The sequence below is a fragment of the Camelus dromedarius genome, chromosome 16 (genome assembly GCF_036321535.1).
Source record: "Camelus dromedarius isolate mCamDro1 chromosome 16, mCamDro1.pat, whole genome shotgun sequence".
NCBI classification, from domain to species: domain Eukaryota; kingdom Metazoa; phylum Chordata; class Mammalia; order Artiodactyla; family Camelidae; genus Camelus; species Camelus dromedarius.
In genome coordinates, this window is record NC_087451.1 from 25455645 (window position 1) to 25482985 (window position 27341).

General features: G+C 64.0%; 3 protein-coding genes and 1 long non-coding RNA gene across 7 annotated transcripts; 2 read left to right on the top strand and 2 right to left on the bottom strand.

Moving 5' to 3' along the window:
* Nucleotides 1-224: 224 nt before the first annotated feature.
* RNF112 (ring finger protein 112) lies at nt 225-5896 on the bottom strand. Of its 2 annotated transcripts, XM_031467518.2 has the most exons (14): nt 5348-5896; nt 5134-5174; nt 4374-4659; nt 4019-4231; nt 3790-3918; nt 3475-3579; nt 3033-3083; nt 2717-2773; nt 2566-2640; nt 2358-2475; nt 2035-2201; nt 1907-1960; nt 1702-1776; nt 225-1615 (listed from the first exon to the last, which is right to left on the bottom strand). In XM_031467518.2, exons 1-14 carry the CDS (start codon nt 5399-5401, stop codon nt 1145-1147), a joined length of 1896 nt encoding a protein of 631 aa, XP_031323378.1. In that variant the 5' UTR covers nt 5402-5896; the 3' UTR covers nt 225-1144. The 2 variants fall into 2 exon arrangements, with proteins under 2 accessions (XP_031323378.1, XP_031323369.2); XM_031467509.2 differs by lacking the exon at nt 5348-5896 and having other exon boundaries at nt 5134-5288.
* On the top strand, nt 5647-8801 carry LOC116157659 (uncharacterized). The gene is made up of 3 exons (XR_004141748.2): nt 5647-5689; nt 7864-7998; nt 8615-8801. It is a non-coding gene; the product is annotated as an uncharacterized LOC116157659 (long non-coding RNA).
* An 8120-nt stretch (nt 8802-16921) lies between these two features.
* MFAP4 (microfibril associated protein 4) lies at nt 16922-21348 on the top strand. 2 transcript variants are annotated; one of them, XM_031467526.2, is made up of 6 exons: nt 16922-18017; nt 19028-19106; nt 19381-19535; nt 19960-20056; nt 20130-20312; nt 20434-21348. In XM_031467526.2, the coding sequence occupies exons 1-6, from the start codon at nt 17985-17987 to the stop codon at nt 20679-20681; spliced, it is 795 nt and encodes a 264-aa protein (XP_031323386.1). In that variant the 5' UTR covers nt 16922-17984; the 3' UTR covers nt 20682-21348. The 2 variants fall into 2 exon arrangements, with proteins under 2 accessions (XP_031323386.1, XP_010991881.1); XM_010993579.3 differs by lacking the exon at nt 16922-18017 and adding an exon at nt 18720-18804.
* Nucleotides 21349-21487: 139 nt separating this feature from the next.
* MAPK7 (mitogen-activated protein kinase 7) lies at nt 21488-26877 on the bottom strand. Of its 2 annotated transcripts, XM_031467508.2 has the most exons (7): nt 26377-26877; nt 25616-25852; nt 24835-25000; nt 23114-24192; nt 22450-23015; nt 22011-22144; nt 21488-21919 (listed from the first exon to the last, which is right to left on the bottom strand). In XM_031467508.2, the coding sequence occupies exons 1-7, from the start codon at nt 26498-26500 to the stop codon at nt 21766-21768; spliced, it is 2460 nt and encodes an 819-aa protein (XP_031323368.2). In that variant the 5' UTR covers nt 26501-26877; the 3' UTR covers nt 21488-21765. The 2 variants fall into 2 exon arrangements, with proteins under 2 accessions (XP_031323368.2, XP_064350894.1); XM_064494824.1 differs by lacking the exons at nt 25616-25852; nt 26377-26877 and adding an exon at nt 25416-25583.
* Nucleotides 26878-27341: the final 464 nt, after the last annotated feature.

The following is a 27341-nucleotide window of genomic DNA, read 5'->3' on the forward strand; positions in this document are numbered from 1 at the left end:
AGAGCGGGACCCCACGTCCCGGTGGACAAGCCTGTGAAGGCGGCCGTGCCCCTGGGCTCGGCCAGAGCCTCCTGCGCTCAGCTCCGCGGTCTCTGGGGTTTGGATTCCCTCTTCCCACCCACAGGCCCCATAACAGAGCGCCTCGGTTCACCCCACACCGCCACCCCGAAGCCCTCAGGAGGCGGAGTCCAGGAACTGTTCTAACAATTTACTTGAAGCTGACATCCAAGCACACACGTTTTATTTTTCGTATAATGTGCCATTAATCCTTTACATAGCAGCCCAGAAGCCTTCCTGGTGGGGCTTTCCGCCCTCCTCAGGCTCCCTGTGGGGGCTGCACCCGGGTCTCCTGTGAACACGGAGGGGAGGGGTCTTCCCCCAGGTTCTGGGGTGGGAGTGGGGGGGGGGGTCGTGTTCCGACCACTGTGTCCCCTCTGCTGCCCCCTGCAGGACTCTCCCAGAACAGTCGCTGTAGCTCAGAATTGCAACTACAGGTGGTTTTCTTTGGCTTCTGACCCGTTGCTGGGACGGCCTTCCACCAAGAAGGAACATGGGCGCTGACCAGGCTGGACAGAGGGCAGGGCCACGGTGGACAGCTGCAGGGCCCCTGTGCACAGTGCCCGTGCGGGCACCCCCTCCATCCTGCTGAGGGAGCTTTGGGCAGTTGCCGCAGCTAGCCGCCTCGCTCTGGGGGTCCGGCCCCTGTCCACCACACCCGGGCACTTTGGTTTTGCCCCCCTGCTGGCCCATCCTCCACACTTCCTGAGCTGGAACACCCAGGCCACCCGTCCTGGGGCTGCTCCAATCTGTGCGAGGGGACACTTCCAGAATGGTGCCAGCTCAGCCCCCCACAGTGCCCAGGAATAAACAGGCCTGGGAGGGTGGGCCACACTCCTGGTGGGAGACTCGGGGCCGAGTGGCAGGTGAGCAATCGTCTGCAACAGAAACGGTCCTCAGACTCTGCTCCGGCACAAACACTGCCTCCCGGCCCCGAGGCCTCCCCAGTTTCTTGGGGACATCTTCATTCTCAGTCACCACCCAACGGGGCGTTCAACCAGGGCGGTGTGGTACACAGGGGTCCCTCGCCCTCCCCCACTCCCTTTCCTCCCCTGGCATCTCTGCCTCCTTTAGCGTCTCCTGGGGGTCACTCCTCCTGCAGCAGGGGCTCCCGGTCCCCTCCCTGCACCCTCTCGTCCTCCTCCTTCTCCATGCAGCCCACAGTGGCTGCCAACCCAGCGCCCACGCCTCCCCCAACCACCGCGGCCCCCGTGGCCCCTACCGCAGCCCCAGCTGCCACCATCCCAGCCTCCGCCGCCAATGCCGCCGCGGCCATGCCCGCACCCACTACGCCCCCTGCCAGGCCCATGAGCCCCGCGCCCACAGCGCCGCCCACGGCAGCCAGGTGGCCGCAGAAGCGCACGGTGTAGGAGTCCATGAAGGCCTTGGCCTCGGCCTGCAGCTCGGCCTCCAGGGCCCCGAGGGTCTGCTCCCGGCCTGAGCACAGCAAGGCCGCCCCGTGCCGGGCTAGGAGCGCTTCCTTCTGGGCCGAGAGGAGGTTCCGCATGGTGTCTGGCAGCACCCGGAGTGCAGAGAATATGCGCTTGGTGGCCACGTCCTGTGACGGAGGAGAAGGGAGGGCCCTGACCTGGAGTCCAGGTACCTCCTGCCAGACACCTGGCCTCCCGGCGGCCCATGACTCACCTGTTGCCGCACATACTCCTCAAACTCTTTCTTGGCGGCTTCCACGGTCCGCAGGTCCTGCAGCTGGGCGGCCATCTGTCCACAGGAAACCCGGCTGCCTCCCTCCTTTGCCCCCACCGGGCGCGGCCTATTTTCCGGCTCCCCATCTCCATCCCAGGGCATCCCTCCCGCCTCCCCCGCCCTTGTCCTCCCAGCAGCCGCGTACCTCGTCTGGAGAGGCACACCCGGGTCCCATCCTGCCCATCCAGCCAGAGAGGTTCTGGGGAGACATTGTGGGGGGTCAGGGGGCGTGGGGGCCAGAGGGCCTCCTGAGGCTCCAGGGAGCTTTCACACCTTGATTTCCTGAGCCAGCTGCTGCCCTGTGAGCAGGCGTCGGTCCCCCCGGGCCACAGGGCGCCCCTCGCTCCAGTACCCCTGGCAGCGGCTCTTGGCGTGCTGGGGGGCTGCGCTCAGCACATCGGCCACGTAGGTGCGGAGGTGGCGGGCATCACCATCTGTGTCTGAGGAAGAGATGCCTCATGCTGAAGAGCCCGGGGTGAGCAGGATTGGCTTTAGGAGGAGAGAGGGTGTCAGGCTGGGCTGTTCTGGCTGGTGCAAGGGGCTCTGGTCACCCAGAGGAGAGCGAGGCAGGGAGGTTTTGCCCCAGGGACACTCACCGCCTGGGCTGCTGTGGCTCTGGCTGGCCCACCACCTCCCGGGAGCAGGCAGGAGGTAACAGCGAGCTCGCCGCCCTTGGAGCAGCTCCTGGACCTTGGGGTATTTGCCGCACAATTTCTGAGAGAGGGATATGAAGGGCTCTGTGGAGTGAGCTTGCCTGCAGGACCCCTCCCCGGCTCTCCGACCTTCTGCCCTGTGCCCCCTCACCTGGATGATGTCACCCACGTGCCCCTGCCCCACCTTGCTGGGGTGGGATGAGTCACGAACTAGGAGGTCCAGGTGCTGGAAGAGAAGGGGTCCTGATGCCAGCTGCCAGGGGCCAGGGTCTGGGGTGGCGAGTCCAGAAATGGGCGCTCACCTGGATTGGCACCATCCCATAGTGTCTGCCCATCACCTCGGCCACATGGACAAACGTCTGGGGACGGGGCACAGAGGATCAAGGCTGGGCCACTCCAAGGACTGTGCCTACCCTACCCCTGGGCCTCTAGAGGACTGCCCTCCCAGCTCCAGGGCCCCCTTGCCTCTCCCAACCCTCTACCCTCAAACCCCCACCACTGCTCCAGGTCCCGGAGTCCTAGGCCAGAATCCGGAGGCACCTGGTGCCACTGGTCCAGACCCCTGGCCTCATGATCAGTGCAGGGACAGGTGGCAGCCCCAAGACCCCATCTCCTCACCTCCAGATGTTCCAGGTCTGTATCCTTAAGCTCCTGGGAGGTGGTGAGGATCTGGAACCAAGGAGAACAAGGTGGAAGAGGGTCTGTGAAGGCAAAGAGACACCGGGAAGACCCCAGGGAGGAAGACCCAGGCAGCCTGCGGGGCTCAGGGTGTGCGAGGGGCCAGCACGGGGCCTGCCCAGGCTGGGCTGGCCTGGCCTGGCCGCGAGGGGTGGAAGGCAGGCTGGGGGATGGTCCTGCAGGCCTCCAGCTGCCCCAGGGACCCTCGACCCACCTTCACTGACTGGGGCACCCCCCCCTTGCAGGGGCACCCTCGGATACAGAAGCCTCCAGGACCAGAGTGACTGTCTGTCCTCAGTGCTCTGAGGGCCGGACCTGGCTGAGGTGGCCCTGGTGTGGAGAGAGCTGAGGGGCCGGGGCAAGGGGCAGGGGCAGGGCCCACCTGGTAGGAGCTCAGCATGGCGGTGAGGGCGCAGAGCCTGGTCCTTGTTTCTCTGCTCAGCTCAGGGCTCAGGGCATCCCCTGTGTCCACCAGAAACACAGCCACCTGCAAGGGGGTGGGGTGCCAACCAAGAGGTCAGCCTGCCCGGCCGCCCTGGGCTTCCCGACCCTGCCTCTGCGCCACCCCAGACCCCAGTCCTCTTGTCCTGGCCCCCAAAGCTTTCTGCTCCGCTCCCCTCCCCCGTGCCCCTCACTGCTCTGTCCTCCTTTCACATGCCCTGAGCCAGTCTTAACTCCTCTGCCCCTGTCCCCTTACCTTCCTCCCCTCCTTCCCCAGCAGGAAGGGGTGACTCCACATCCAGATGCCCCTGGTCAGGCTGCTGGCACCCCATCTGAACCCCTGCAGGGAGCCTCCTCCCCTTGGCCAGCTGCCCTCCCCAGACTCCTGTGGGGCAAAGAAGCAGTGCGTCCGCTGCACCATCCAGCCCCCGTTCCCCTCCCGAAGCCAGGCCAGGACCCCAGCCCCTGCCCGGTCCTGTCCTCACCAGGCCAGGCAGGCCCCGGAGCAGGTGGTTGAGGAGGAAGGTCTTGCCCGAGTGCTGCTCCCCAAGGACAGCGAGGAGGCAGACAGGGGTGTCCCTAGCCAGGGGGTGCTTCAGGCAGCGGTTGACGGCCCCCATCCTCAGGATGAGGCCCCCGGAGGCGTTGATCCGCACCAGCAGCAGCGGCTCGGCCCTGACGGTGCAGGTCTCCTGGGCCTGGAGAGAGGGCTCCCTGAGCGCCCAGCCCAGGGGAGAAGGCCCCCCAAGCCCAGAGAGTCCATCCCACTCTCCACCCGACCCTGATGTCCCAGCAGGGGCCAGGGCCGCCCCCACGGTCGCTCCGGCCCACGAGGCGCACCTGCAGCGCGGCGGGCAGTGGCCTCCGCGGCAGCAGCCTGATCCTCTCCCCCAGGCCCCGCAGCCCCTTCCGCTGCCGGCAGGTCTTGCGGCACTCGGGGCAGCAAGGCGGCCCGCAGCCCGGCACGCGGTGGGTGCTGAAGCACCGCGGGCAGAAGTCGTGGCCACAGGCCAGCGAGATGGGCTCGCGCAGCCTCTCCAGGCAGATGGAGCAGGCGGGCAGCTCCCGGGGCACCGCCGGCCGGGACACCAGCCCCAGCTCCAGCTTGGGGAACGGCGTGTGCGACCTGCGGGCAGGGTGAGGGGTGCAGGGGCCCGAGGGCAGTGGTGAGAGTGAGCCCGAGGGGGAAGGCCTGCAGGGAACCGTCGTGGGCATGTCCCTGCCACGGCCTGGCCCCTGCCCCGCGCACTGTTGGGGCGACCAGGCGAGACGGGGCTTGGGCTGTGCGCTACCCGGAGCCTGGCACACAAGCCCACGAGAATCCTCCCCTGTGGCCTCCTGCTTCGAGGGCTCCCTGCAGGAGTTCCTGCCCCTCCAGACCCCAGGGGCCCGGGGCTCTTCTCTGTCTCCCTGCAGCAGCTTAAACGTGCTGGGTGACAGGGACCCTACAGAGAGGGCGGGGGCCGGGGTGGGCAGATGACTCTGGCTCCTGGAGGAGTCCAGCTCTGAGCACCCAGCTGACTTCCCTGCCCCTCCCTCCACGGCCCCCCGGGCCGGCTTCGGTGCTCCCCCCGCCGGCCCCCCAGGCCCTGCCGCTTACCACCTGTTGCCGCTGTTTCCCATGAAGCTTCGTTTTCTCTCCTTGGAGAGAAGATGGGGGCAGGGGACAAAAATGTTATTCAGAAGAGAATCCAGACTTCTGCCTTCACCCTGGGTTTCAGGGCCCCCATCTCCCCTCCGCAGACCCATCCCCCACCCCAGGGGGCCCTTCACTGCCCCTCCCTTCTCTGCAGATCGCAGGACTGAAGACTCGCCTGTTTGCCAAGCTGGTGACAAAAGGAAATGACTGACAAGGGGGACCTGGGCATGGGAGGCCAAGCGCGGGGAGAGGGTCCGGAGCGGAGAGGAGGCCTTCAGCGGGGGAGGGCAGCTTCGCTTCTTGGAGGGCTGGCTGAGCTGTGGCAGGTGGAGGCCAGGTAGGGGAAGGTCTCCGGCAGGGCTGGAAAATAGATGTGATAGTGGGCCAAGAGGAGGCTGCCTCTAGACTCACCCCAGGGGGAGGAGACAGGACTGCGGGAACCAGGGCTCCTGAGGAGGGAGGGACAGAGCCGGCTCAGAATCCCTGGCAGAGGCTGGGATGCAGGCAAGCCGAGGTGGTGAGTCGCCATGGAAACGGCAGGGAGAGATAAGGACAGGGAGGGGGAGGGGGAGGGAAGCCATATGGGTGCAGGGCAGACGTGGAACGTGGGCTGGCACTGCCCCTGCTGGCCCAGGCGGGGTTCTTCCGGGGCCAGGCAGGGCGTGCAAAAGGCAGGGGTGTGCAAAGCAGGAGAGTACAGCTGGCACCGACATAGCGCGATGGAGAACCTCCCTCCTCCCTTGGAGGAGCACATCCCGGGCACCTGCCATGCACGGGCCGTGATGCCACCACACTGCATGTGGCCTGCACGTCCCTCCCCCAGGGACGTCTCCTGGTGCCGAGTCCAGGCTGCAGCTTTCCTCAGCACCCTCGGCTGCTCTGACACGGGCTGCGTGTCCCTGGTGTCTTCCGCTTTCAGTGACCTTCACTCTCCTTCAAGCTTGTGACATTTACCTCTGGACTTTCTCACTGCCTTGTGGCTGGGCGCCTCCCGTCTGCCCCACAGCGTGCAGCCAGCATCGACCCCTGAGCACATGCTGCTCAAACACCTGCCATGGCTCCCTTCTACCATCAGTCAAAATCCAAAGTAGCTGGCCCATGTCCTCCAGCCCAAACCTTCCTCTGAGGCCCCTCCTCCCCCACCTCCACACTTTCATTCAGTGTTCCTCCTGCCTGCAGGGCCCCCACCTCCCTCCTGAGACCCTGGAAGGTCCAGCTCAGGTGCAAGCCCCTCCTTGGAGCCTCCCCGCCTCAGCCCTCGGCTTGGACAGGACCTTGCCCTCAGGAGGCTCGTGGCTCGGGCACCTGACCCGTGACAGGTTCGCTGGGACCCAGGCTCCGGAACCAGGCTGACCCGGCTCCAGTCCCAGCCGACGCCCACGAGCCGGGCCGGTGCTGCCTTTCACTTCTCTGCGCTCCGAGGGGTCACAACCACATATGGAAAGCCCCCTGCCCCGGGGAAGACTTAGTCTTAAGCCAGGATGCCGAGGGGATGGGCGGGAGCTTCATACCCTGGAGACCATCCCTGCCCCCGGGGCTGGGTCTCGCTCACCGTGGCCCTTCGCGCTGGGGGCCCGAGGCCTCCACTTGCGGGACTGAACTGAGGCCGAGAGGCAGCCCCCGTGGGTCGGCAGCAAAGCCTCACGGGAAGGGGTGGGGCGGGGATGCAGGGCCGTGTCCCCTGCTCTCCTTCGAGGGAGGAGGGTTTTCTCAATCACACGGCCTCGCAGCCCTGGGGAGAGGGCCTAGGTGCTGGACTCCCGTGCACTTCGACCCCTACTCTGTCCCAGCACGAGACCCTGGAAATTGCTTTTCTCTCGGAACCTCCGTTTCCTCATCGCCAGGCAACCATGTGGGAAAACAGATGGGTACCCAGTCTTCCCCAGCGCCAACACCTGGGTGCCGGCCCCCAGGCACAGCTGGGAATGGGAGAGACCAAGGCCCGGTGCTCCCCAGGGTCCCCTCCGCAGGGGATGTGGACAGGGTGGAAGCGCACCCCTGGGAACACCTGCGCAGGCTGCTCACACTTCCTGGCCCAGGACGGGCACGTGGGCCTGTGGAGGAGGCGAGAGCTGCCTGCTCCCACACCCAGACGCCCTGGGCCAATCCGGCTGTCCCTAGTTCTGTTTGAGCCCACGTTCAGGCCTCTGGATGGAGAGGGGGTGCTGGGGGGCAGGGATGGGACAACCAAAGGTGTGTCCTGGGGAGGCAGTGGGAGGGGGGCAGTCAGGAGCCGAGGCTACCCCATCGCAGTCAATGCTCTGTTCCCCATCAAACTCTCACTTACAAGCATGGAAAGGAATATATATATGTATGAATTAATCACTATGCTGCGCACTAGAAGTTAACTTAACATTGTAAATTCGCCACACTTCAGTAAGTACACAAATAAATAGTGGAAATGGAAAAACATTCACTTACAAAACACAAGCCAGAGCTGGAATTAAGAAGGCTTTCCTGATGGTGACCCCAGAGCTCTGAGCAACGGCACTGATCCACACCCGAGAAGCCGGCCCTGGTCACTCTGCCCGCTGTGTGGACCAGAGCTGAGAAGGACAGGGCTGGAGGTGGGTGGGTGGGGAAGCCAGACCACAAGGGGGGAGCCCCACCCAGGCTCCCTCTGGCTGAGGCCCAGAAAAGACTCAGTTGACATGCTCCATGTCTCTCCCGGACCTTCTGCCTCCTCCACAGGCCCACATGCCAGTCCTGGACCAGGAAGTCCGTGACGGTCTCTGCACAGATGTTCCCAGGAGAGCCCAGAGACTCTAGTATTGGGCAGGACGTGCTGGTGCTGGTTCTACCCAAGGTGTCCCACATGCTTGCCAGGTGAGGGAGGAGTCTGCCCACCCATCCACCCACCCACCGTCCACCTGCCCGTGCACGTATCCATTCATCTTTCCATCCATCCCCCACCCTTGTGTCTGCCCACCACTCTTCCATTCTTACACGCACCCCACACTAGAGGTATTCGTTGAGCACGTTACACCAGGCATCACGCTGGCCCTGTGTGTAGGCTGGTGAACACTCAGGGCACTTCCAGTCGAGCGGGGGAGACAGGAAGACCACTAGACAAGGCCTGAGTGATACGCTCGCTGACTGGGTGGTGAGGGGAGGGGTGGGAGGACCCAGCACAGGCGCGAACTCGGATCTGCTCACCCCGGGAGGCGTCTCCCTCGAGGCAATGCCCATGCTGAGGCTGAGGGATGAGTAGGAGCTGGCCAGCAAAGGTCGGGGGGACCAGAGAGGTGAAGGAGGAGCGGCCAGGGTGGGGCACCCTGGCCCCCACGGCGGCCTCACCCCCCATCCCTGCCCCACTGGGCTCTCTCGCAGGGCCTGGGAGGCTCCGGCCTGTCCAGCCAGAGGCCTCTGGGTGCTCTTGGGTGTTGTGAGCCCGGGACCCCCCACCCAAGGTGCAGCAGGATGTGCTCCCCTCGCCCCCCAGGCGCAGCAGCCACCCCTACTCTGCCCCTGGCCTCACCAAGATGCCAGACCCCTCGCGTGAGCATCAGAGCCCCGGCCAGAGGCGTCAGGCCACTTCCGGGAAAGGAGGAGCCAGACCAGGGAGCACAGAGCCAGAGGCGTGCTGCCCTGTCTGACTGGTGTCTTTTAATTTCAAATAAAGAGCAAGATGAGGCCGAGCATGGTGTGGAATTCCTGCTTTTGTGGGGAGAAAACAAGGTGTCCACTTCGTGGACAGGCCCTCCCGGAGGCCACCAGTCCCCTCCCGTCAAGGTGGCCCTGGCCCCGCCCTGGGACAGACCTAGGATTGAAAGGCCCCCTCCAGGCCGCAGCCCAGAGGCCTGAAGCTCCGACGAGTTGGGGGGGCTGCCGTCAGCTCAGTCTGGCTCCCCACGAGTGAGGCCACGTGTCCCCCTCCCACCAATGGCCATGATGACACGTGCTGTGTAGTTTCTGTGCTCAGAGCTGGTGGGGGCAGTCAGCAGGGGAGGGCACCGAGGCCAGACCCCGGACTCTCCACTGGACAGGCCGGGACAGGCCCTTTGTGACTGCCCATGACCTGACCTTGACCCTGGCCCCACCCCTCTCCTGCCAGCTGCCAGGGACTTCCTGGCGCTGGTGGCACGGGAGGCAAGCTCCGACTCCCCAGCCTCCTATTCCCATCCCTCACCATCAGTTCGATCCTTGGTTCCTTGAAATAATTTTCATAATCAAACTATCATCCAACCCTTGCTTAGCAACTTAGGGTCACAATGTCTGGCCACAGAAGCTGTTTCCACTGACTCCCACAACACAGAGACAGCCCAGCTCCCAGAGCAGGGAGACCGAGGCCCCTGTCATGCGGCGGCGGGCAGGGCAGGCCCCACAAGGAGCAGCCCCTCAAGTGGACCCGGGGAGAAGGAAGGCCAGACGCTGCAGGCAGAGGCGGCCCGGCCTCTCCCATCTGGAAGCTTCTGGCATGTGGATGAATGAAGTCACGCCCAAGCAGGCTCACGAAAGCCGAGGCATATTTTCAGAGTTTACGATGGATGCTTTAAACAGTAAGGGACTTGTCCCGCGATGAAAGTCCAGGACCTAACATGAGGCCCTCGCTCGCGGCCTGCGCCAGGCCCCGAGGCAGCTGCCGGCGTCGCCATGGCCAGGCGCACCGACAGGGCGGCTCAACCCTCGGAGGTCGCCTTCCTCGCGCTCTGGAGTCTGGGATCCCAGGTCTTTCTCCCGCGCCTCACCCCGTGGCTCCGCAGTGTGCAGACGGCCGTCTCCTCCGTGTCCCCACGTGATCGTCCCTGTGTGTCTGCATCCTAATCTCTTCTTAGAAGGACCCCACTCATCAGATCAGGGCCACCCTAGTGACCCCACTTGACCTGCATTCCCTATTTAAAGGCTCTACCTCCAAATACAGTCGCATTCTGAGGTCCTGGGCTTAGGACTTCAATGTATGCATCTTGAGGGAACACAGCTCAGCCCAGAACAGGCCTCAGGTGGACAAGGAGCATGTGAATGTGGAGGGTGAGGAGAGAAGCCCGGGGCCACTGGGGGCCGGAAACGTCCCCGATGTCAGGTAGGAAGACTAGACCCCGTCCCCCAAAAGCAAAGGAGCACGAGGGCAAGAATGGAATTTTCGTGGCGCATCTGGAAAGTGCTCTGACAGTGGTGTGGTCCATCTGAAGGGAGCAGGGGGCCAGTTTGGAGGGGAGGAGGGCAGGGGGCACCCGAGGCCAGAGCCACCTCTGAACCCGCACAACCCCGACCTTCAGAGGAGAATGCTGAGAGTCAGAGTCACACGACCTCCTGACAAGGACGCTCCCAGCCCCAGCAGCCCGCCCACCTGTGCTGAGTGCAAGGCAGGGAGAAGCCGGAATTCCACCGCGGGGAACAGGCAGGTGGGCTGCGGACGTGGGACACACAGCATGGGGGCACTGGCTGATGTGCGGACAGCGGGAGGGGACCGCAGTGAAGCTGGAAGGCCCCCCAGGCTTTCTGAAGTTCACGCTGGCTGGCAGGGGTCCTGGGCTGCTGGCGGCCAAACGCCTTTACGTACCACCTTCCCCCAAATCAGAACCAGACCTGGCTCCAGGCCATCCCCCCTCACCACCCCCTGCAGACGGCCAGCCGCCCCCCAGGTCTGGCGCGTCCAGGCAGTCAGCCAGGGCACTGAGGGACGTGGCCAGCTGGCCCCTGAGGAGAGAACTCCCCCAGCTGGAGTGGCCCCCCAGACCCCTCCGAGGTGAGAGGCAGCACTGTGCAGCTGGACCCAGACAGACAGCCAGACTGAGTGGAGCCAGGAACCCCCGAGGCTCAGGCCTGGCATCCCGACTGCCCCTGGCCAGCTGGCCGAGGCCAAGGCCACCCCCCAGTGTGGACCAGACCCGTGAGGCTGAGGAGGGCGCAGGGCCACACCCAGGCCTCATTCAAACAGCGATTCTGCCCAGCTGGCTGGGCCCCTCATGCCCTGCTTGCCAGCTCAGTTTCCCGGCAGGAGAACTCGAGGTGATCATTGCCCTGCGCAGGGTTATTGCTGAGAGGTGCCCATGCACCATGCAGGAGGTGCCCAGTAAATGTCGGCTGTTGATCAGCCAGGGCTCGCCTCCCTAAGCCCCATCTCCCCAGACACCGTGCCCCCTGCCATGGCTCTCAGGCCTCCCTCCCAGGGCCTAACCCCTCTTCTCTGCCAGGTAAAAAGTTGAGACATTCCTAGAGAAGCAGGGCCTTGCGGGGTACTCAGGGCATGAAGACAGATGCCCCAGATAAAGTACTGTCTTCAGCGAATTTCTCACACCAAGAAGCATGCTCACACACATTTACCGGGCTCCTAAAATACGCTGAGTTGCTGAGTCCTTCCTACAACAGAATCTCCAGTTCTCCCTGAATTCCTCCAAAGGTAGAAATATCGCTCCACTTTACAGATGAGAAAACGGAGGCTACCCAGGGGCCCCTCCCTCACAGCCACGCCGGGCTTCTGCTGGTCTCTCTCCCTCCCTCCCCTCTATCCATCTGTCTCTCTGTCTCATCTCTCTCACACACAGTGTTTCTCCCCCTCTCTCAAATCCTGGGCAGGCCATTCCCCCTCCCAGCCCCGTCACCCAGGACTAGGCAGAGCGAAGTGGCCGCAGCGGCCAGGTGCTCAGCAATCCACAACACAGTGTGTCTGTCGACCAAACGAGTGTGGCGTGAGGTCAGGTAACAGGAAATGAGCTGCTGACCCCAGAGGTCAGGGAGGAGGGTGTCCGGAGGCTGGAATTTGCTTCTGCTTTCCAACCACGTGTCTGGCGGCAGAAAGAGCAGGAATTCCCCACCCGGACTGGATCAGCTGGCCCAGGCCGCTTGGCCCCAGCGGACATGCCAGTGACCAAGAGGAGGGAGGCGGTCGGCTCAGAGGCCTGGAAAGCCCTGGGAGCCATCCATGGAGCCCAGGCCAGCCCTGCACACTGCACACTGCACACAGCGGCCAGGTTTCACCACACCGAGAACAAGGAAGGTCTCGCACTGAGTGAACATGACAATCAGCAGGGACCAACGTCAAGTCTATGCAGATGCTGCAACTATTCTGACCACGACTGTAAAGCAGCCGCGATAAAAGGCTTCCACAAGCAGCTTCAGACACATGAGAAACAAACGAAGATGTAGGAAGCCTCAGCAAAAAAAAAAAAAAAAAAGGTTCTAAAGAGAAAACAGGTGGAAATTTTAGAACTGAAGGATACAATAACCAAATGAGCGAAGTAAAAAGCCCCGTGGGCGGGCTCAGCAGCAGGACAGAGGGGAGCCCCTGGGGGGTGCCCTGGGCCCCCCCAGGCCTGGAGGGGGGATGGGGCACGGGGTCTCTCCCCCCAGGGAGCCCCTCTCCTGACGCATAACCAGCTCTCTGCGGAAGGAAAAGGGCCGCACTCAGCTCCGCCACAGGCGGGAAGGAGATGCGCGGACTTGGTGCGACCACTCGAGCACCCTGGAGGGGCCTGCAGCCCCACTTCCCGCCGTTCACAACTACACGAGCCCAAGTCCTCCTAGGCCCCAAGGCGGCTCCCTACCTCCTCCCATGTCCCTACTTGCCCCCTGCCCTGCCGGCCAGCTGACGCCCCGTCCCTCAGACGCAGGGGTGCACTCCCACCTCAGGGCCTTTGCACGTGCAGCCTCCTCTGCTCAGACTGTTCTTCACTCAGAGGTTCTCACGCCTCCCTCCCTCCTCCCTGGGGGCTTTATTGCAGGGCTCAGCTGCCCCCTCATCGTTGATCAACAAGGCTTGATTGGAACTCAATCAGGCTCGTGGCTATGGACCGTCTACAGCTGCTTCTGGGCCTCGACGGCCAAGGCGAAGGGTCGTGTCAGAGACCGAGTGGCTCTCGGAGCCTGAAACAGTTGGTGTCCGGCTGTTTATGGGACAGAGGGGCTGACCCAGCCTCAATCCCTCCTTACCGCTCACCCAGCGCCCCCCGGCCCGAACTGGACAGAACTTGGGTCCCTTCCTTCTGTTGCTCGTGTGTCCTCCCTCCGTTCACTCCTCACCCCCGTAGCAAGCACTGAGCCACTTCTGTGTCCTGTCTGCTGTCTGGGAGCCCCTCAAGGGCAAGAGGTCCACCAGATCTGCTCCGGGTATATCTGCTCATTGCAGGGGCCATGCACCGGGGCACCGAGATGAGTGCCTGAGAACTCAGTGTTCAGTTTCCATCTCCCTCACTTTCCACATCACGAGCTCCCGGGGGCCTGCACCTCGCCGGGCTGACACTGCCGTCAAGCATGGTGACCCACACGGGACAGCTGTCCTCCTCCACATCGGTAGGAGTGGCACTTGGGGCCTGAGTCCAGGATTCCCAAGCCCATGCTCTCCCGCTCCGCTGTCTGCACTAATCCGTCCCCGGCAAGAAGCGTGAAGTGTGGCGTGTGGGCACTTGACGGTTTACAAAGCAGCACCACTCTGGTTCCAACCTCCCAGGCTCCCCTGAGCTGTGAGCTGACCCCGCCCCCACCCCCCCACCACCGCCCCCCCACCACCACCGCACCCCCTCTGGGGCTCTGCCCCTTCCTCTCCTGGGGACCCCAGAACCCGGCTTCGTTCCCGCAGCAGGTGCTGCACCTGGAGAGAGAGCTGCTCCCGCTCCAGCCCCCAGCCCCTCCCTGGTTGCCGGGAGGGAGTGGGGATGGAGGACGAATCAGGGGAGGAGCCATGTTCCTTGTGGTGTTTCCACGTGGACACGTGTCATCACACATTGATCCAAATCCCAGAACGTACAGCGCCCGGCGTGACCCCTGGCATGAACCACGGACTTGGGGGGACGCCGGTGCGTCTGTGCCGGTCCATCAGATGTAACGGACGTCCCACCTGGGGGGGTTGGTGGTGGGGGACGCTGGGCATGCGGAGGGGGCAGGGGGTACGTGGGAAACTGGGCACCTCCCTCTTTTGCTGTGAACCTAGAAGCGCTCAGAAAAATAAAGTCTGTTTTCCTCAAAGCAGTAATTGCTGCTCTCTGCGCTTACAGTGGGCGGGCTTTACAGGCTGTCAGTTCTGCGCACCCCCCATAAACCCTTAAAACAAGGAGGCACTGGGAAGTAAATACACTGTGGGAGCTAATTTTTTAAGTCAGTAGGCATGTCGGACATTAAGGGCGTGCTCAGACATCAGAATTAAAAACAAAGGTGGAAAACGTCAGAGGAGAGATCCGGACAAAGGACGGATCGGGGAGCCAGTGTCCAATCCATCAAACCATCAGGAAGAGAGCAGAGAGGACGGAGGGAAGGAAACAGCTAAGGAGAGGCAACAGGGGAGAAGCTTCTCAGGAGGGCACACGCCTCCACGGGGCCGGGCCACCAGGCGGCCACACGGCAACACGGGAAGGCCCCCAACTCCTCGGAGCCCAGGGCGGGCACTGGTGATCTCGATACAGGGCCTCCAAGCACCGCTCTTCCCGAAAGAGGTGCACACATTCATCATATAAAACACAAACCCCAAAACCTTGACCTCTGTCTCCTCCCCAGGACGTGGCATCCACACAACCCACACGTCAAAACAAAAGCCATGCACCGGAGTTACACGAATCCCACACTGGTAAACGGGACCAAAGGTTGTACCCCAGCACACTCCAACCCCAGAGGTGTCAGGGGCAGCTCCAAAGGTCGGCCACACTCCGAGCTTTGTCCACTGAACTTGCCCCAAACCAAAACATGCAGGGGGAGATGCCAAACCCCTCCTCATTTCCCCAGGAGACGGAAGGAGTCTCCCCGGGAAGGCCCCGGTGGGCCGGGACCCCCGCTGGCCTCCCGCATGCCTGTCCCCTTCAGCTCCGGGAGGCCCGACGGCTGCAGCCGCTCCCCTCCGCATCCGTCTGGCGCGGCCGGCCTGGCCCCCAACAGTCCCAGGCTGCAGCCCACACCCCGGGGCCTCAGAACGTGTTTGGAGACGGGGCTGAGGAAGGTGAAGCGAGGCCACCAGGGTGCTGGCTGGGCCCCGAGGCACCCCACAGCCTGGCCCTGCAGGGACCACCAGGGCCCTGCCCTCCGCCCACGGCCCTTGGGTCCCACCCTCCCGCAGCTCAGCCGGCCTCGCTCCTTCCCACAGGCCACCCGTCCGCCTTGGTGCCCCTCGCCTGGCCTGAGCTGGGGGACAGCGCCTCCCCTCCTCTCTCTGCTCCCAGGAGCTCCCCTCCACAGCCCCTCCGCAGCCTCCCCACGCGGGGGCCGGTCCTCGCTGCTGCTGCGCTTCCAGCGCAAAACCAAAGTGAAGCCCCGCGGCGCCGGGGCGCGGCCAGGAAACAAAGGCACACTCGGCCGTTCTACTCGGTTCCTAAGAGAATCTCATGAGGGCGCTGTACCTGGGTGGGCGCGCGGGGGCAGCCAGCACGGGGTGTCGAGGCACCTGGGACCAGCGATGGCCGAGCGGTACTCCCCAGACTACGGGATGAGCCGGCCAAGGGGGTTGGGGCAGGAGCCGTCCCAAGGGGTGAGGAGGGGGCGCAGCCGCTGCCAAAACTGCAGCCCTGGGCAGCACGGGGCCGGGGAGGAGCACCCCGACCTCGCTTCCAAAAACCCAGGGGGAAGCCAGGGGCCATGGGAGCACAGTGACCCCTGGGCACAGAACAGTATGGAGACAGGCGGGGTGGAGAGGCAACACCAAGGAGGTGACCCAAGCAAGGCCTGTGGGAGGGGTGGCCCCCCTCCTGGAACCCACCTCTTGAGCAGAGAGAGCCATGGGCCTGGCATCCTGACACTGTCCTCGGAGACGCTGAGACCACTGAGGGCTGTTCCCGCAGCCCATGACACCCTCAAGTGAGCTCTCTGGGCTCCCCACCTCCTCCTGAGAACCCCGGTCAGAGCTGGCATCAGCCACCAGCCGGGAGAGGCCCCCATGAAGCTCCTCACCCATGGCAGGTGGGGTCTTTCCCAGACACATGATGAACAGAACCACCAGTCGCCAGGAGGGCCGGGCCCCAAGTTCAGGGCCTGCGGCCCAGGCGGGGCCAAGATGACTCAGCACCTCGCCGGCAAAGTCACGGTGGGCCAGCCGGGGGCTGGAACCAGACACCTCCCGGTTCCCACTGCCGAGAATGGATTCCTGCTGCCACAGCGGAGCCCAGGGCAGCCGTTAGATCAGCTGCACCAGGGTCTCGTTCCACCAACAGAGCTGTGCTCCCGCTCCAGGCAGGGGGACCCCTTGACAGAGGAAACTTCCACGCTGGGCAGCTGACAGATCTGTGCACCAATTCATGCCCCTCCGTCAGTTCTCCCTCAGACGGGACCTTCAGAGGCAGTGCCGACTCTGGGTACGCGGCGCCAACTTTCTTCCCCTAAAGAGTTAAACTAATTCCCCAGCACAGCCAGCAAGGAGGCAGCCTGCTCTGCACACCCCCATACTTTAAGGTTTTAAGAAAAAACTAAGGCAGAATGTGACGGATGCCACACTGCTTACTTCTCTCTCGTTTTGGGGGGTTCCTGTTTATCAGTTGCATTCTGCAGAAGTCTTTGATGCTTAAGACATACTTTATTATTTGTTTTGATGGCTGTTCTTTATTTTCCTTTCTGTGGCCTGTGCTAAAATTAGCTGGCATTTTCTGAAAGGAGCGAGGTCTCAGGATCAGACTCAGCTGTGGAACAGGAAACACAACAGAGAGGCTTGAACTACATAGAAGTTTCTCGCTCTGCCACACAGAAGAGGCCTAGAGAAGGAAGGGCGGTCCGAAGCTGGTGTTAGACCTGCTCCACCAAGTCCAAGGGGCCCGGCTCCTCCGCATCACCCCTCTACCACCCCCTGAAGGGGCCTCATCCTCTGTCCAAAGTGGTGGCTGGAGTGCCAGCCACCGTGCCCAACAACGGGCCAGAGGGCCAGAGGAAGAGGGGGCGGTTGCTGCCTTGATGACACTTCTGTTGGCATCTTCTTGGCCAGAATTCAGACCCGTGGCCTCACTAAGGGAGGCTGGACAGTCGGTCCAGCTGAAAATCAAGATCTTACCACTCAGGACGAATGGACATTGAGAGGAAGCCGACCACCCCTTCCACAGAGGACAAACATCATGCTGACGGCAGTCTACTTGCTGAAGAACCACCTGTGCATGTACCATGACGACAGCCAGTACTTGCTGAACTGTTACCAACTGTGGGCACGTGACCCGCGTCACCTAGTCCTTACACCCACCTTCGAAGGATACTACAGAGAAGCAAGCCGAGGCACAGAGAGGCAGAGCGACTTGTCCAAGGTCACCCAGTGAACAGAGAAGCAACTCTCACCAGCGATTACAGGGCCAAACCCAGGGGCCAAATGGGCTGGTCCAAGGGGCTCAAGGACTGCAGAGTGAGGAGGGGGCACGGAGCCAGAGGCACGTCCTCACTTTGAGCCCCTCCATGCCTCACGCACCCGTCCACTCTACGGAGGTCCCCCCACAGCACGCTGTCTGCTGCCTGGGTTTGCCATCCGTGGGCAGCCGGCACCAGGCAGGTGCCCAGAAGACATCTGACCTGTGAGTGAACACAGGTGCGAGGCCCGCTCTGTGCTGGGCTCTGCGCTGGGACTGAGACCCAGACCCTGCCCGCTGGCGCTCACGGCCAAGGAAGGGGACGGCCAGCGGCCCTGCTGGGAGCAGAGCTGGTGCAGGCAGAAAGCCTGGCGTGGCTGAGCTGCGCTTTACGAGTCACGAGCAAGACGGGATGCAGTGCCTAAGGTAGGCCGAGGCCAGTCTGCCGAGTCTTCTGGAGTCCGAAGTGAGAAGTGTAGCCTCAGCCCTGCGGCAGCAGGGGGGCTGTAAGCAGGTGGCGGCAGGCGGCGTCTGGGAGGACTGTTCTGGCAGCCTGCGCAGAGAACGAAGGCAGGGAGGTCCGCAGGGAGGCTGGAGCACTGATGGGCGGGCACCCAGGAGGCAAGGACCTGAGCTGGGATGGCCAGGCAGCTGCGGGTCAGGAGGGAAGAGGTGGGCTTCCAGGGAAACAGGCCCCTGGCTGAGAGGGGTGGGATAGGGGAGGAAGGGAGTGGGGCGAGATGAAGAAAAACAAAGGCGGCCTCTGTGGGAGGGGGAAGGAGGGGGAAGGAGGGGGCCTGAGGGGGCCGCAGCCAGGGGGGCTGGAGAGGGGCCCTGGCTTGGGCTGGGGCGGACGGCATTTGGACGCCAGCAGGCTGTGCTCTCACGGCTCAGAAATGTCCCAGTCCTGCCAGGAGACGCCTGGCCCCACTGCCCCTGCCCCCCCAGCCCCCGCCCCCGGCTCCCACATCAGGAGCTCAGAGGCCGCCCCCCACCCCTGCCTTCTGCTCTCCCAGAACAGGCCTCCCCTCCCCAGATGTACCCCCACCTCCACCATCCCTCAGCCTTCCCAGCAGCGCTAATGAATTGCAGGCCAGGGAAGGAGAGAGAAGATAAACAGAGGCGTGCAGAGGGGCCGGGGGTGCCTGGGGGCCGCAGGGGCGGTGGCAGAGGGGCTCTTGGGAGCACTGAGGCAGCGGGAGGTGAGCGTCTGCAGTGCTGTGCCTAATGAGACACAGGTGGGCCCTTAGCCCGGGCCCAGCTCACCACCCCCCTGCCCCCAACTGTGGAAGTGGATGCTGGTCCAGTGCCGGGGGAAGGGGGAGAGGGGGCTCTGCAGCCGCGGGGCGGGGCTGGGGCGGCTGGCCGGGGCCCAGCACATAACTGGGCGGTTGCAGTCTGGGGCGCAGTCTGGGGCAGCAGACACCCAGCCACTCAGAGCTGAACTGGCAGCATGAAGGTACAGCTGGGGTGGGGGCCTCATGGCGTCCGGGGACCGAACCCGCTCCAGGGAGAGGACCTCGCGGGGGGCTGTGAAGGCAAAGGGGGCTCTCGCGAGCCCACTCAGAGAGTGGGGTCCCCCAGGAGGGGTGGGGGAAGGGCAGAGCAGGGTTCCTGGCAGGGAAGCAGGGGGCACAGGGTGTGGGAGGGGTCGGGGGGTGACCCTGTCCTTCTGTCACCAGGCCCTCCTGGCCCTACCGCTGTTGCTGCTGCTCTCCTCAGCCCCCTGTGCCCCCCAGGTCTCCGGGATCCGGGGAGATGGTAAGCTGCCCACGTCCCCAGTTGAGGCCTGGCTGACAGGCTGGGCCAGGAGGCTGTTCTGAGCCATTTTTCGGGGGTCAGGCCTGGGCCCGAGTCCTAGGTCTGTGGGACTCGCTCTGCCCCTAAAACGGGGCAGGTGGGGAGACCATCTTTGAGCTGCTCTTGAAATGTGGGATTTCCTGTGACTGGACGCCCCCCCCACCAGCTCTGGGAAACCATGAGATACAGGGGTGTCCGTCATGCCTGAGGCTCCTCTCCACACCCCCACCCCCAGCTCTGGAGAGGTCCTGCTTTCAGCAGCCCCTGGACTGCGATGACATCTACGCCCAGGGCTACCAGGTGGACGGCGTGTACCTCATCTACCCCTCAGGCCCCAGCGTGCCTGTGCCCGTCTTCTGTGACATGACCACTGAGGGCGGCAAGTGGACGGTGAGTGGTGGGGGGGACAGAGACCTGGATCGTGTCTGGCTGTGCACCCGAGCCTCCCCACTGTGAGCCTGCTCCTTCACCCCAACATGGCAACAATAACCCCAGCACAGCGCGAGCCGCTGCCACAACTGAATGAGGGGCCGTCCTCACGGTGACCCTGGAAGTGAGGCACCTTTTATAAATGAGGAACTGAAGCCCAGAGAGGTACAGTAACTCACCCCAGGTCGCCCAGCCAGCACCAAGACTCGGCTCCAAGCGCCCAAATTCCAAAATGTCCCCTCCGTTGCCTCCTGCTCCCAGCAGCAGCTCCCCGTTTAGCCCCCAGCTCAGTCCTTTCACAGCTGCCTCGACACCTGAGACCCATGCCTGGGTAGGGCCCCGGGCCCTGACCCTTGAAGGTCCAGGCCCATCCCCTCTGCTCCAGATTTTCCAGAAGAGATTCAACGGCTCAGTGAGCTTCTTCCGGGGCTGGAACGACTACAAGCTGGGCTTCGGGCGCGCGGACGGGGAGTACTGGCTGGGTAAGGCAGGGCCTGGTCGGGCGGGGGCGCCCCGAAGCCAGGGCCTTGCTGACCGGCTGCCTCTCCTCCCCAGGGCTGCAGAACCTGCACCTCCTGACGCTGAAGCAGAAGTACGAGCTGCGGGTGGACCTGGAGGACTTTGAGAACAACACAGCCTTCGCCAAGTACGCTGACTTCTCCATCTCTCCCAATGCGGTCAGCGCCGAGGAGGACGGCTACACCCTCTATGTGGGGGGCTTCGAGGACGGCGGGGCAGGTACCCCGACCTGGCCAGCAGAGGGAAGGGTTGTGGGGACTGGGGTGACCCCCGCAGGCTGTGACCCACTCCCTGCAGCCCAGGGCTCAGCACGCCCTCAGCTGGCCCTCCCCTCTGCCAGGCGACTCCCTGTCCTACCACAGCAGCCAGAAGTTCTCCACCTTCGACCGGGACCAGGACCTCTTCGTGCAGAACTGTGCGGCCCTCTCCTCCGGAGCCTTCTGGTTCCGCAGCTGCCACTTCGCCAACCTCAACGGCTTCTACCTGGGCGGCTCCCACCTCTCCTACGCCAACGGCATCAACTGGGCGCAGTGGAAGGGCTTCTACTACTCCCTCAAGCGCACCGAGATGAAGATCCGCCGGGCCTGAGGGGCTGCCCCGCCCCGGCCCCCAAGGCCGCTCTGCTGCTCCCTCCGCTCTGGCCTCCCGCGGGGCCTGTCACACTCATTGCGTCCACCTCTCGGCCAGGCCTCTGCTCCCTGCCCCCCGAGGCGCCTCCGAAAGACACAGCCATCCGGCCAGGACTTGGACTCTGTCCCTGAGGGGCTCTCCCAGGCTGCAGGCTTCTGGGCTCCACCTCAGCCAGCTTCCTGACTGGCCTCCTCCATCTGGGGCCACCAGAGCCAGCAAGACTGGCTGGCGCAGTCCGATCTATGCTCACAGCACACACCGGGCCACTTGCATGTGGCCACTGCTGCCACCCCCAGCAATCCCTCTGACCAGTAGAGCATCTCTCATCCTCTGCCTCTCCCACCAGCTTTAGCCCAGTGCTGAGCACCGTGGACCCCAGCCCCGTCTCACTGTGGCCCTTAGCCTCCCGCCTTCCCCTCCTGGATGCCCCAGGCCCGATACTGAAACCATACTCCCCTCCAGCTACGCAGGCCACCCCAGAACAGCCAGAGCCGAGGAAGGCACAGTTGTGAGGTCCCCCCACCTGCCCCGGGGGTGAGCTGATGGTGGGAGAGGGCAGAGGACGCCCTCTGTGGGGATGGAGGCAGGTGGGGAGCACAGGTCTCAATAAACCTCAGGACCTGAAGGAACTGGCCTCGGCTGTCATGCACGCAGACGCATTTGCTTGATCCCCAACGGGGTTCCCTACAGACAGCACCCTGCCCTCAAATCCAAAAACACACCCGGAGTTAGACGCTAAAGGAAACCTTGTTTCACAGGCTTCGTTTTCATGGCAAAACATTGTGTAATAACAGTAACAATACTACAACTATTAATAAAAATACGATACTGAAGAGGACCGCTCGGGGGCAGGGCTCGTCCGATCCCGCGGGGCTCACTGCTGGCTCAGGTGGCTGCTTAAGGCTGCAGGGTGGGTCTGAGATGACCCTGCAGAACCACCCGACCTGAGCTTCCCCAGCAGGGCCCCGGGCGCCAGCCCTTGGGCGTTCCTGCGATCTTGGAGCTGGGTCTGCCCCTGGCAGCAAGGCACAGACTGTGGGCCTCAGGGCTCCTGGAGGTCAGGCAGGTCAGCCAGCAGCATCGGGGAGTCCATCTGGATCTCACGCTGCAGGGACTCGATGTCTGCAGGGTTCATGCCGTGGCCCTCAAGCCAGTCAGCAAGCAGGGAGGCCGAGAGCGGGGCCGAGTCAGCCTGGCTGCAGCGGAGGGAGGGGAGAGTGGAGGCGGCTGGTGCAGAAGGGGGAGCCCCTACCCACAGCCCCTCCAGCAGCCCAGCCAGCATCTTACCCATCCTGGGGCCCGTCAGCCACGCCCATGTCGAAAGACTGGTTTAGGAATTCCTCAAGGTCAAAGCCAACACCGTAGCCGGCCCCACTGCCCTTCGGTGTGCCCGAGAACACAGGGGGCAAGGGGTCCTCCACCTGCAGAGGGTGACGGCAGCTTGCAAGGTAGGCCCCACCAGGAGCCAACGGGGGTCTGCTGCGCCCCCCATCCTGACACTGCCCACAGTGACCGCGCCAGCCTGGACAAACACCAAGTGCTGCCCGCGGCCAGTGCCACGCTCTTTCTGTGGGTGAGGGGACAAGTTAAGGAGACGGAAACCTGCCCACTGATCAGCTCTCCCGGAATAGACACGTCACAGCGCCTCCCGTCCCCAAGGACTTCCCAAACTCACTTCCCTGGGCTCAGATCCAGGAGTCCCCAGGGCCGGGGCTCCTCCCCTCACCTGCGACTTGGACAGCTGCTGGGTCACCAGGTTGACGTCGTCGGGCGACTCTGAGGTGGAGGGCTGAGGGGGCCTCCCGGGGTCTGGAGGGGGTGGGCCAGAAGGGAAGTAAGGCAGAACACTCAGGGCACTGGGGCCCGGTAGCCCGGGGGCCGGCACCAGTGACTGGGGGGCCAGGAGGCCCGGGGCGGCAGCGGTAGTCTGGAGTGGGGCAGGTGCAGGCCCCGGGGCTGGGCAGGCAGGCTGTGGTGGGGGGCCGGCAGGAGGGCTCGGGGGCCGGGCCGGCGGCGGCGTGGGCGCAGGGGCGGGGGGCCGGGCCATGCGAGTCCAGCGCTCCAGCAGGCTCCGGTCATTGTCGCTGAGCACCAGCCCCGCCAGAGGGTCGGCGGAGGGGCCCCCGGAGGCCCCGGCCCCCCGCTCCTTGCGCTCCCGCTCCTGCCGCCGCTTCTCCCGCTCCTTGGCCCGCTCCTGCCGCCGCCGCCGCTTCTCCTCCCGCTCCCGCTGGCGCTCCTGGGCCGTCACTGGCTTCCGAGGCTCAGGGGCCTCCAGGGGGGCGCTGGGGCCGTCTGCAGGTAAGATGGGCGGGGGGAAGGTAAGGGCCTGTCCCAGCCAGGATCCCCCTCCGCCCCCCGCTCCCCAGCTAGCCGCTGCCTCTGCCAGGCACCTCGGAGTCGGCTCCGCAAAGACTTGAGCAGGGCAGCCTTGAGGGCCGCCTTGGTGTTGTCTGAGATGGCGCCCTCCCTCTTGGGAGGGGCTGGTTCACTGGCTGGCGGGGGTGGCTGCACGGTCAGATCAAAGGTATCAGGCGCAGGCCCAGGGTGAGGTGGTGGGGCTGGCGGTGGGGACTCCATGGCGCAGTCCCCACTGGGAGCCCAAGGACTGGGCATCTCAACGTCGGGGCAGCTAGGCTCACTGGCCACAGGCTGCAGGGAAGGCTGGAAGCGGATCTGCTGGCGGATGCCCTCACGCCGCGCGTGGAAGTCCTCGATCTCTGCCACGATGGCCTCCTTAATACGCTCCCGGGTCAGGGCTTCACGGTCAAAGGCAAAGTCAAAGGGTGGCGCACAGTCAGGCTCATCATCAGGGTCGTGGTACTTGGCCAGGAAGGGGTGGCGCAGGGCAGCAGCGGCAGAGATGCGGGCACTGGGCTCAAAACGCAGCATGCGCCCCAGCAGGGAGAGGGCCTGGCGGTCAGCACCCGGGTACACTGTCTCCCAAGGCACGGGCTGGCGTGGCGGCAGGCTCTGGATATAGGCCCGCACCCTCTCAGCCCCGACAGCCTGGATCACGGCTGGCGACGGGGTCCCCAGCACCGTCATGATCAGCTGCAACTGGTGCACATAGTTTTTGCCTGGAAAGAGCTGGCGCCGGGCTAGCATCTCACCAAAGATGCAGCCCACAGACCACAGGTCGATGGCCTGCGTGTACTCGTGCAAAGAGAGCATGAGCTCAGGGGCGCGGTACCAGCGTGTGGCCACGTACTCGGTCATGAAGTACTGGTGGTCGGCAGGCGAGGCGCACAGGCCGCGGGCCATGCCGAAGTCCCCGATCTTGAGCTCACAGTTCTCGTTCACCAGCAGGTTGGAGGGCTTGAGGTCCCGGTGGATGACCTGAGCCGAGTGCATGTACTTGAGGCCTCGCAGCAGCTGGTACAGAAAGTAGCGCACGTGCTCCAGCGTCAGTGGCTGTGACGAGTGGATGATCTGGTGCAGGTCGCTCTCCATCAGGTCCAGGACCACGTAGCTAAAGGGGCAGGGGAGACAGGCAAGAGCTGACTTGGCCACACTCCGGCCCCATCCTCACCACACCCTCCCTCCCAGCTCCACAGGTCACAGCCTTACTCTCAGGATCTGGAGGGGCCACCAGTGGCACAAAGATTCTAAATTCTCTACAACTCTTCCATGAACTTAAGTGAAGTGGGATCACTTTTCCCTCCAGACCTAGTTTCAGCATCACAGAAGAGAGGGGGCTGGACTGAACCAGGGTTGGCCAATAGATTTAGTTCAGGGACCCCCTCCATTGTTTGGTAGTGGCTGCTTGGATGGCTATGGGCAATCTGTAAAGGTTTGTCCATTTTCTATACAGAAGTGTTCCTAGGTTGATCAGTGATGTCTGCTATGGAGTAGGAAAGCAGATGCAGGACGAATGTCCTACGTTTACCAGCCTGTGTACTGAGATCCTGTGCACTTCTTACGTCTATTCACCTCTTGGGAAATCACAAGTGCCACTGGGAAAGCCCTAAGGGAGCACTGGTACTGGAATTGAGGGGATTTTCCCAGTCTGCCTCACGTTAGGTTCAGCTGCCCTCCTGGAGCTTCAGCAAGATGGTCCCCACCTCCCGCAGAGACCCCAGCTCTGCCTCCCTCTCCCGTGCCCACTCCTTACACAGACTTGAACTCGCCATAGGGCACGGTGGGCCTCAGGATGTCCTTGATGGCGATGATGTTGTCGTGCTTGAAGTGTTTGAGGATCTTCAGCTCCCTGAGGGTCCGCTTGGCATTGGTCACCACGTCAAAAGCATTGGGGATCTTCTTAATGGCCACCTGCTGGCCTGGGGATTAGGGAAAAGGCAGATACCATAAGGTACCTTGATGCAGCTGCAGAGGGGCACAAGGCCACTTTCAACCGCTCCTGGCTAGAATGCAGATGACCACAGTTCTTGTATACTGAGTGCGTACCATGTGCCAAGTCCAGTGCTAAGCACAGGACATACATTATCAGACGTCCCCTTCATCTCTACTGCAAGGCAGGTACTCACAGCTCAGAGTCAGAGATGTGAAGACCTAAGCTCGGTAACCTGCTGGGCGTTGCACAGCTAGTTAATAGGAGAGTCTGGACTCTAATGCTGGCGCTCCCTCTACCTCCCTGCACCCTCTCCTTTCCAGACCCCGCCCACCCCACCACCAATCCCTTGGCCAGTCTCTGGCCCAGAAACACATTCTGGGGAAGCTCCATTCTGGACTAACCGGGGTTGTCATCTTTCTAAGGAGAAAGTAGGCTGCTACCATGCCAGAGTTTCAGAACCTGTGCCCAAGACAGAGGCCGGCACCCAGACGGCCCCTGACCAGCATGTGCTGACTTGAGCCAGAGTTCACATCCAGCCTTCCCCGCCGGCTGTCTGAGACGGGGCGGGCCTCACTCCCCGGGAGCCGGTTTCCACGCTCACCGGTGAGGCGGCGGCGCGCGGAGGACACCACCCCGTAGGCCCCGTTGCCTATGGTCTCGATGATCTCGTACTCGTCCCCCACGTCGAAGGTCACGTCGAAGGAGCGGGCCTTCAGCAAGGCCAGGTTCTTGGCCGCCACGGAGGAGGCGGTGACGGTGGGCTCCGCCTTCACCGGCCCCGGAGGCTCCCCGGAGCCGTCCTCGCCGTCTTCCTCCTTCAGAGGCTCGGCCATGGCGTCTGCGTGGACACGCGGGTGAGGAGGGGCCCGCCCCCGAGCTCAGGGGCCCTCGGAGCCTCCGGGGCCCCAGGCCGAAGGGGGCCAGGCAGGGGCCAGAGCGAGCGGCCGCACGCAGCCCCCGTCCCGCACCTGCGCGGGAGCCCAGCGCTCAGGTCCGCGCGGGACGCGGGGTCGGCGGTGGGGGAGGTGCCGCGAGGCGCGGTCCAGGAAGAAAGCGAGGGGCGGGGCGGCCCCTTTTCTCGCTGCACGCTCGGCGGTGGCGCCTCACCCGACGCCGCCCGGGGCCCTCCGAGGCGCCGGCACCCTGCCTCCCCGGCCTCCCGTTCCGGGGTCGGGGTCAGAGACCCCAGGAGCCACTCTCTCACTGGGCACAGAAGCCTCCACCACCTCAGCGGCGCGCTCTGCCCCGCCGGTCCCCGGCCCCGCCTCCCAAGACCGCGCCCCTGCAGCTTCTGGCCAGTCCCTGGGCTGCCTCTGCGGAGGTGCCCACCCCTTCCACTTGCTGCGTCCAATGCAAACCCACCTGCCGAGGAAGCCACGCCTCCGCCCGCGCGCGCGCCGCTGTCCAGCCGGCGGGAGGGAGCCGCCCGACTGGAGCTCGGCGCTACGCCGGGTGCGCTGCGGCCCCGCGCGGTCCTCTGACGCATGCGCGCTAGCAGCCCCGGGCACCGCTAGAGTGGGCGGCATCGCCTTCTGCGTGCGCGCGTGCGCGCATCCCCTCCGATCCGCCAGGTCTCCGGCCAGTTGCTGCTGGCCCCGGGAGCTCGGAGGGGTGAGGTGACCGGAAGTTACCCTGATGACTGCATCACGCAATCCCTTTCCTTTAGGCTCCTCTTCCCTTATCAGTCCTTATCGCCCCAGGAATTGCGTCCCCCGTTTTCCCGATGGGTCCCGGGAGCCCGGCGCTGGGAATGCGTCATCCCTGGTAGACGGTGACCGGTCACGTCCAACCACGGAGATCCCGGTTCTGCGGGGTTCTAGAGCGTCGGCCCGAGGCCGCCATGACTTCCGGGGGCTGGTCCCCGCCGCAGCGCTTCCGGCGTCCCCGGGCCTCGGCTCGCGGCGCCCTGGCCTCGGGCTGCCCCCGCGCGCTGCGGCCCCGCCCCCGCCCCCCGCGCCGGGACCGTGCGCTCAGCTCCGCCCGCAGAGGGCAGAGCCGCGCGGGGACCCGCGCCCGGCCCCGGTGCCGGTGCTGAGGAGCCGAGGCCGCGGGGCAGCCCCGGGGGGCGTGTCCGCCAAGGCGGGACCAGGGCCGGGGCGCGGGGGCGGGCGGGACCCAGAGGCCAGGGGGTTGGGTCCTTCCGTCGCGGACTGGTGGCCGGAGAGTGGATCCAGACCGGAAGGAATTTTGTTTTGTTTACATTCCCCACTGTTTATTTTTAACTAAAACATACAGTTCCACGTAACATGACTATCTCTCAATTATTTTTCACAAACTTAACACATCAATGTATTGAACTCGGATGCAGAAAAACAAAATACCCTCAA

Bases quoted from the DNA above. Each gene is read 5' to 3' on its own strand.
- RNF112 (XM_031467509.2), bottom strand. From the start codon at position 5,282: ATGGGTCTGCGGAGGGGAGATGGGGGCCCTGAAACCCAGGGTGAAGGC. The intron at 2,641-2,716 runs GTGAGCGCCCAT...CTTCTCTTCCAG, and splicing joins ATGGGATGGTGCCAATCCAG to CACCTGGACCTCCTAGTTCG. The intron at 2,476-2,565 runs GTGAGGGGGCAC...TCCCTCTCTCAG, and splicing joins ACGTGGGTGACATCATCCAG to AAATTGTGCGGCAAATACCC.
- MFAP4 (XM_031467526.2), top strand. From the start codon at position 17,985: ATGGCCAGGCAGCTGCGGGTCAGGAGGGAAGAG. The intron at 18,018-19,027 runs GTGGGCTTCCAG...TTCTGTCACCAG, and splicing joins TGCGGGTCAGGAGGGAAGAG to GCCCTCCTGGCCCTACCGCT. The intron at 19,107-19,380 runs GTAAGCTGCCCA...CCCCACCCCCAG, and splicing joins CTCCGGGATCCGGGGAGATG to CTCTGGAGAGGTCCTGCTTT.
- MAPK7 (XM_031467508.2), bottom strand. From the start codon at position 26,500: ATGCGTCAGAGGACCGCGCGGGGCCGCAGCGCACCCGGCGTAGCGCCG. The intron at 22,145-22,449 runs GTGAGGGGAGGA...CACCCTCTGCAG, and splicing joins AGCAGCTGTCCAAGTCGCAG to GTGGAGGACCCCTTGCCCCC. The intron at 21,920-22,010 runs GTAAGATGCTGG...CCTCCGCTGCAG, and splicing joins GCTGACGGGCCCCAGGATGG to CCAGGCTGACTCGGCCCCGC.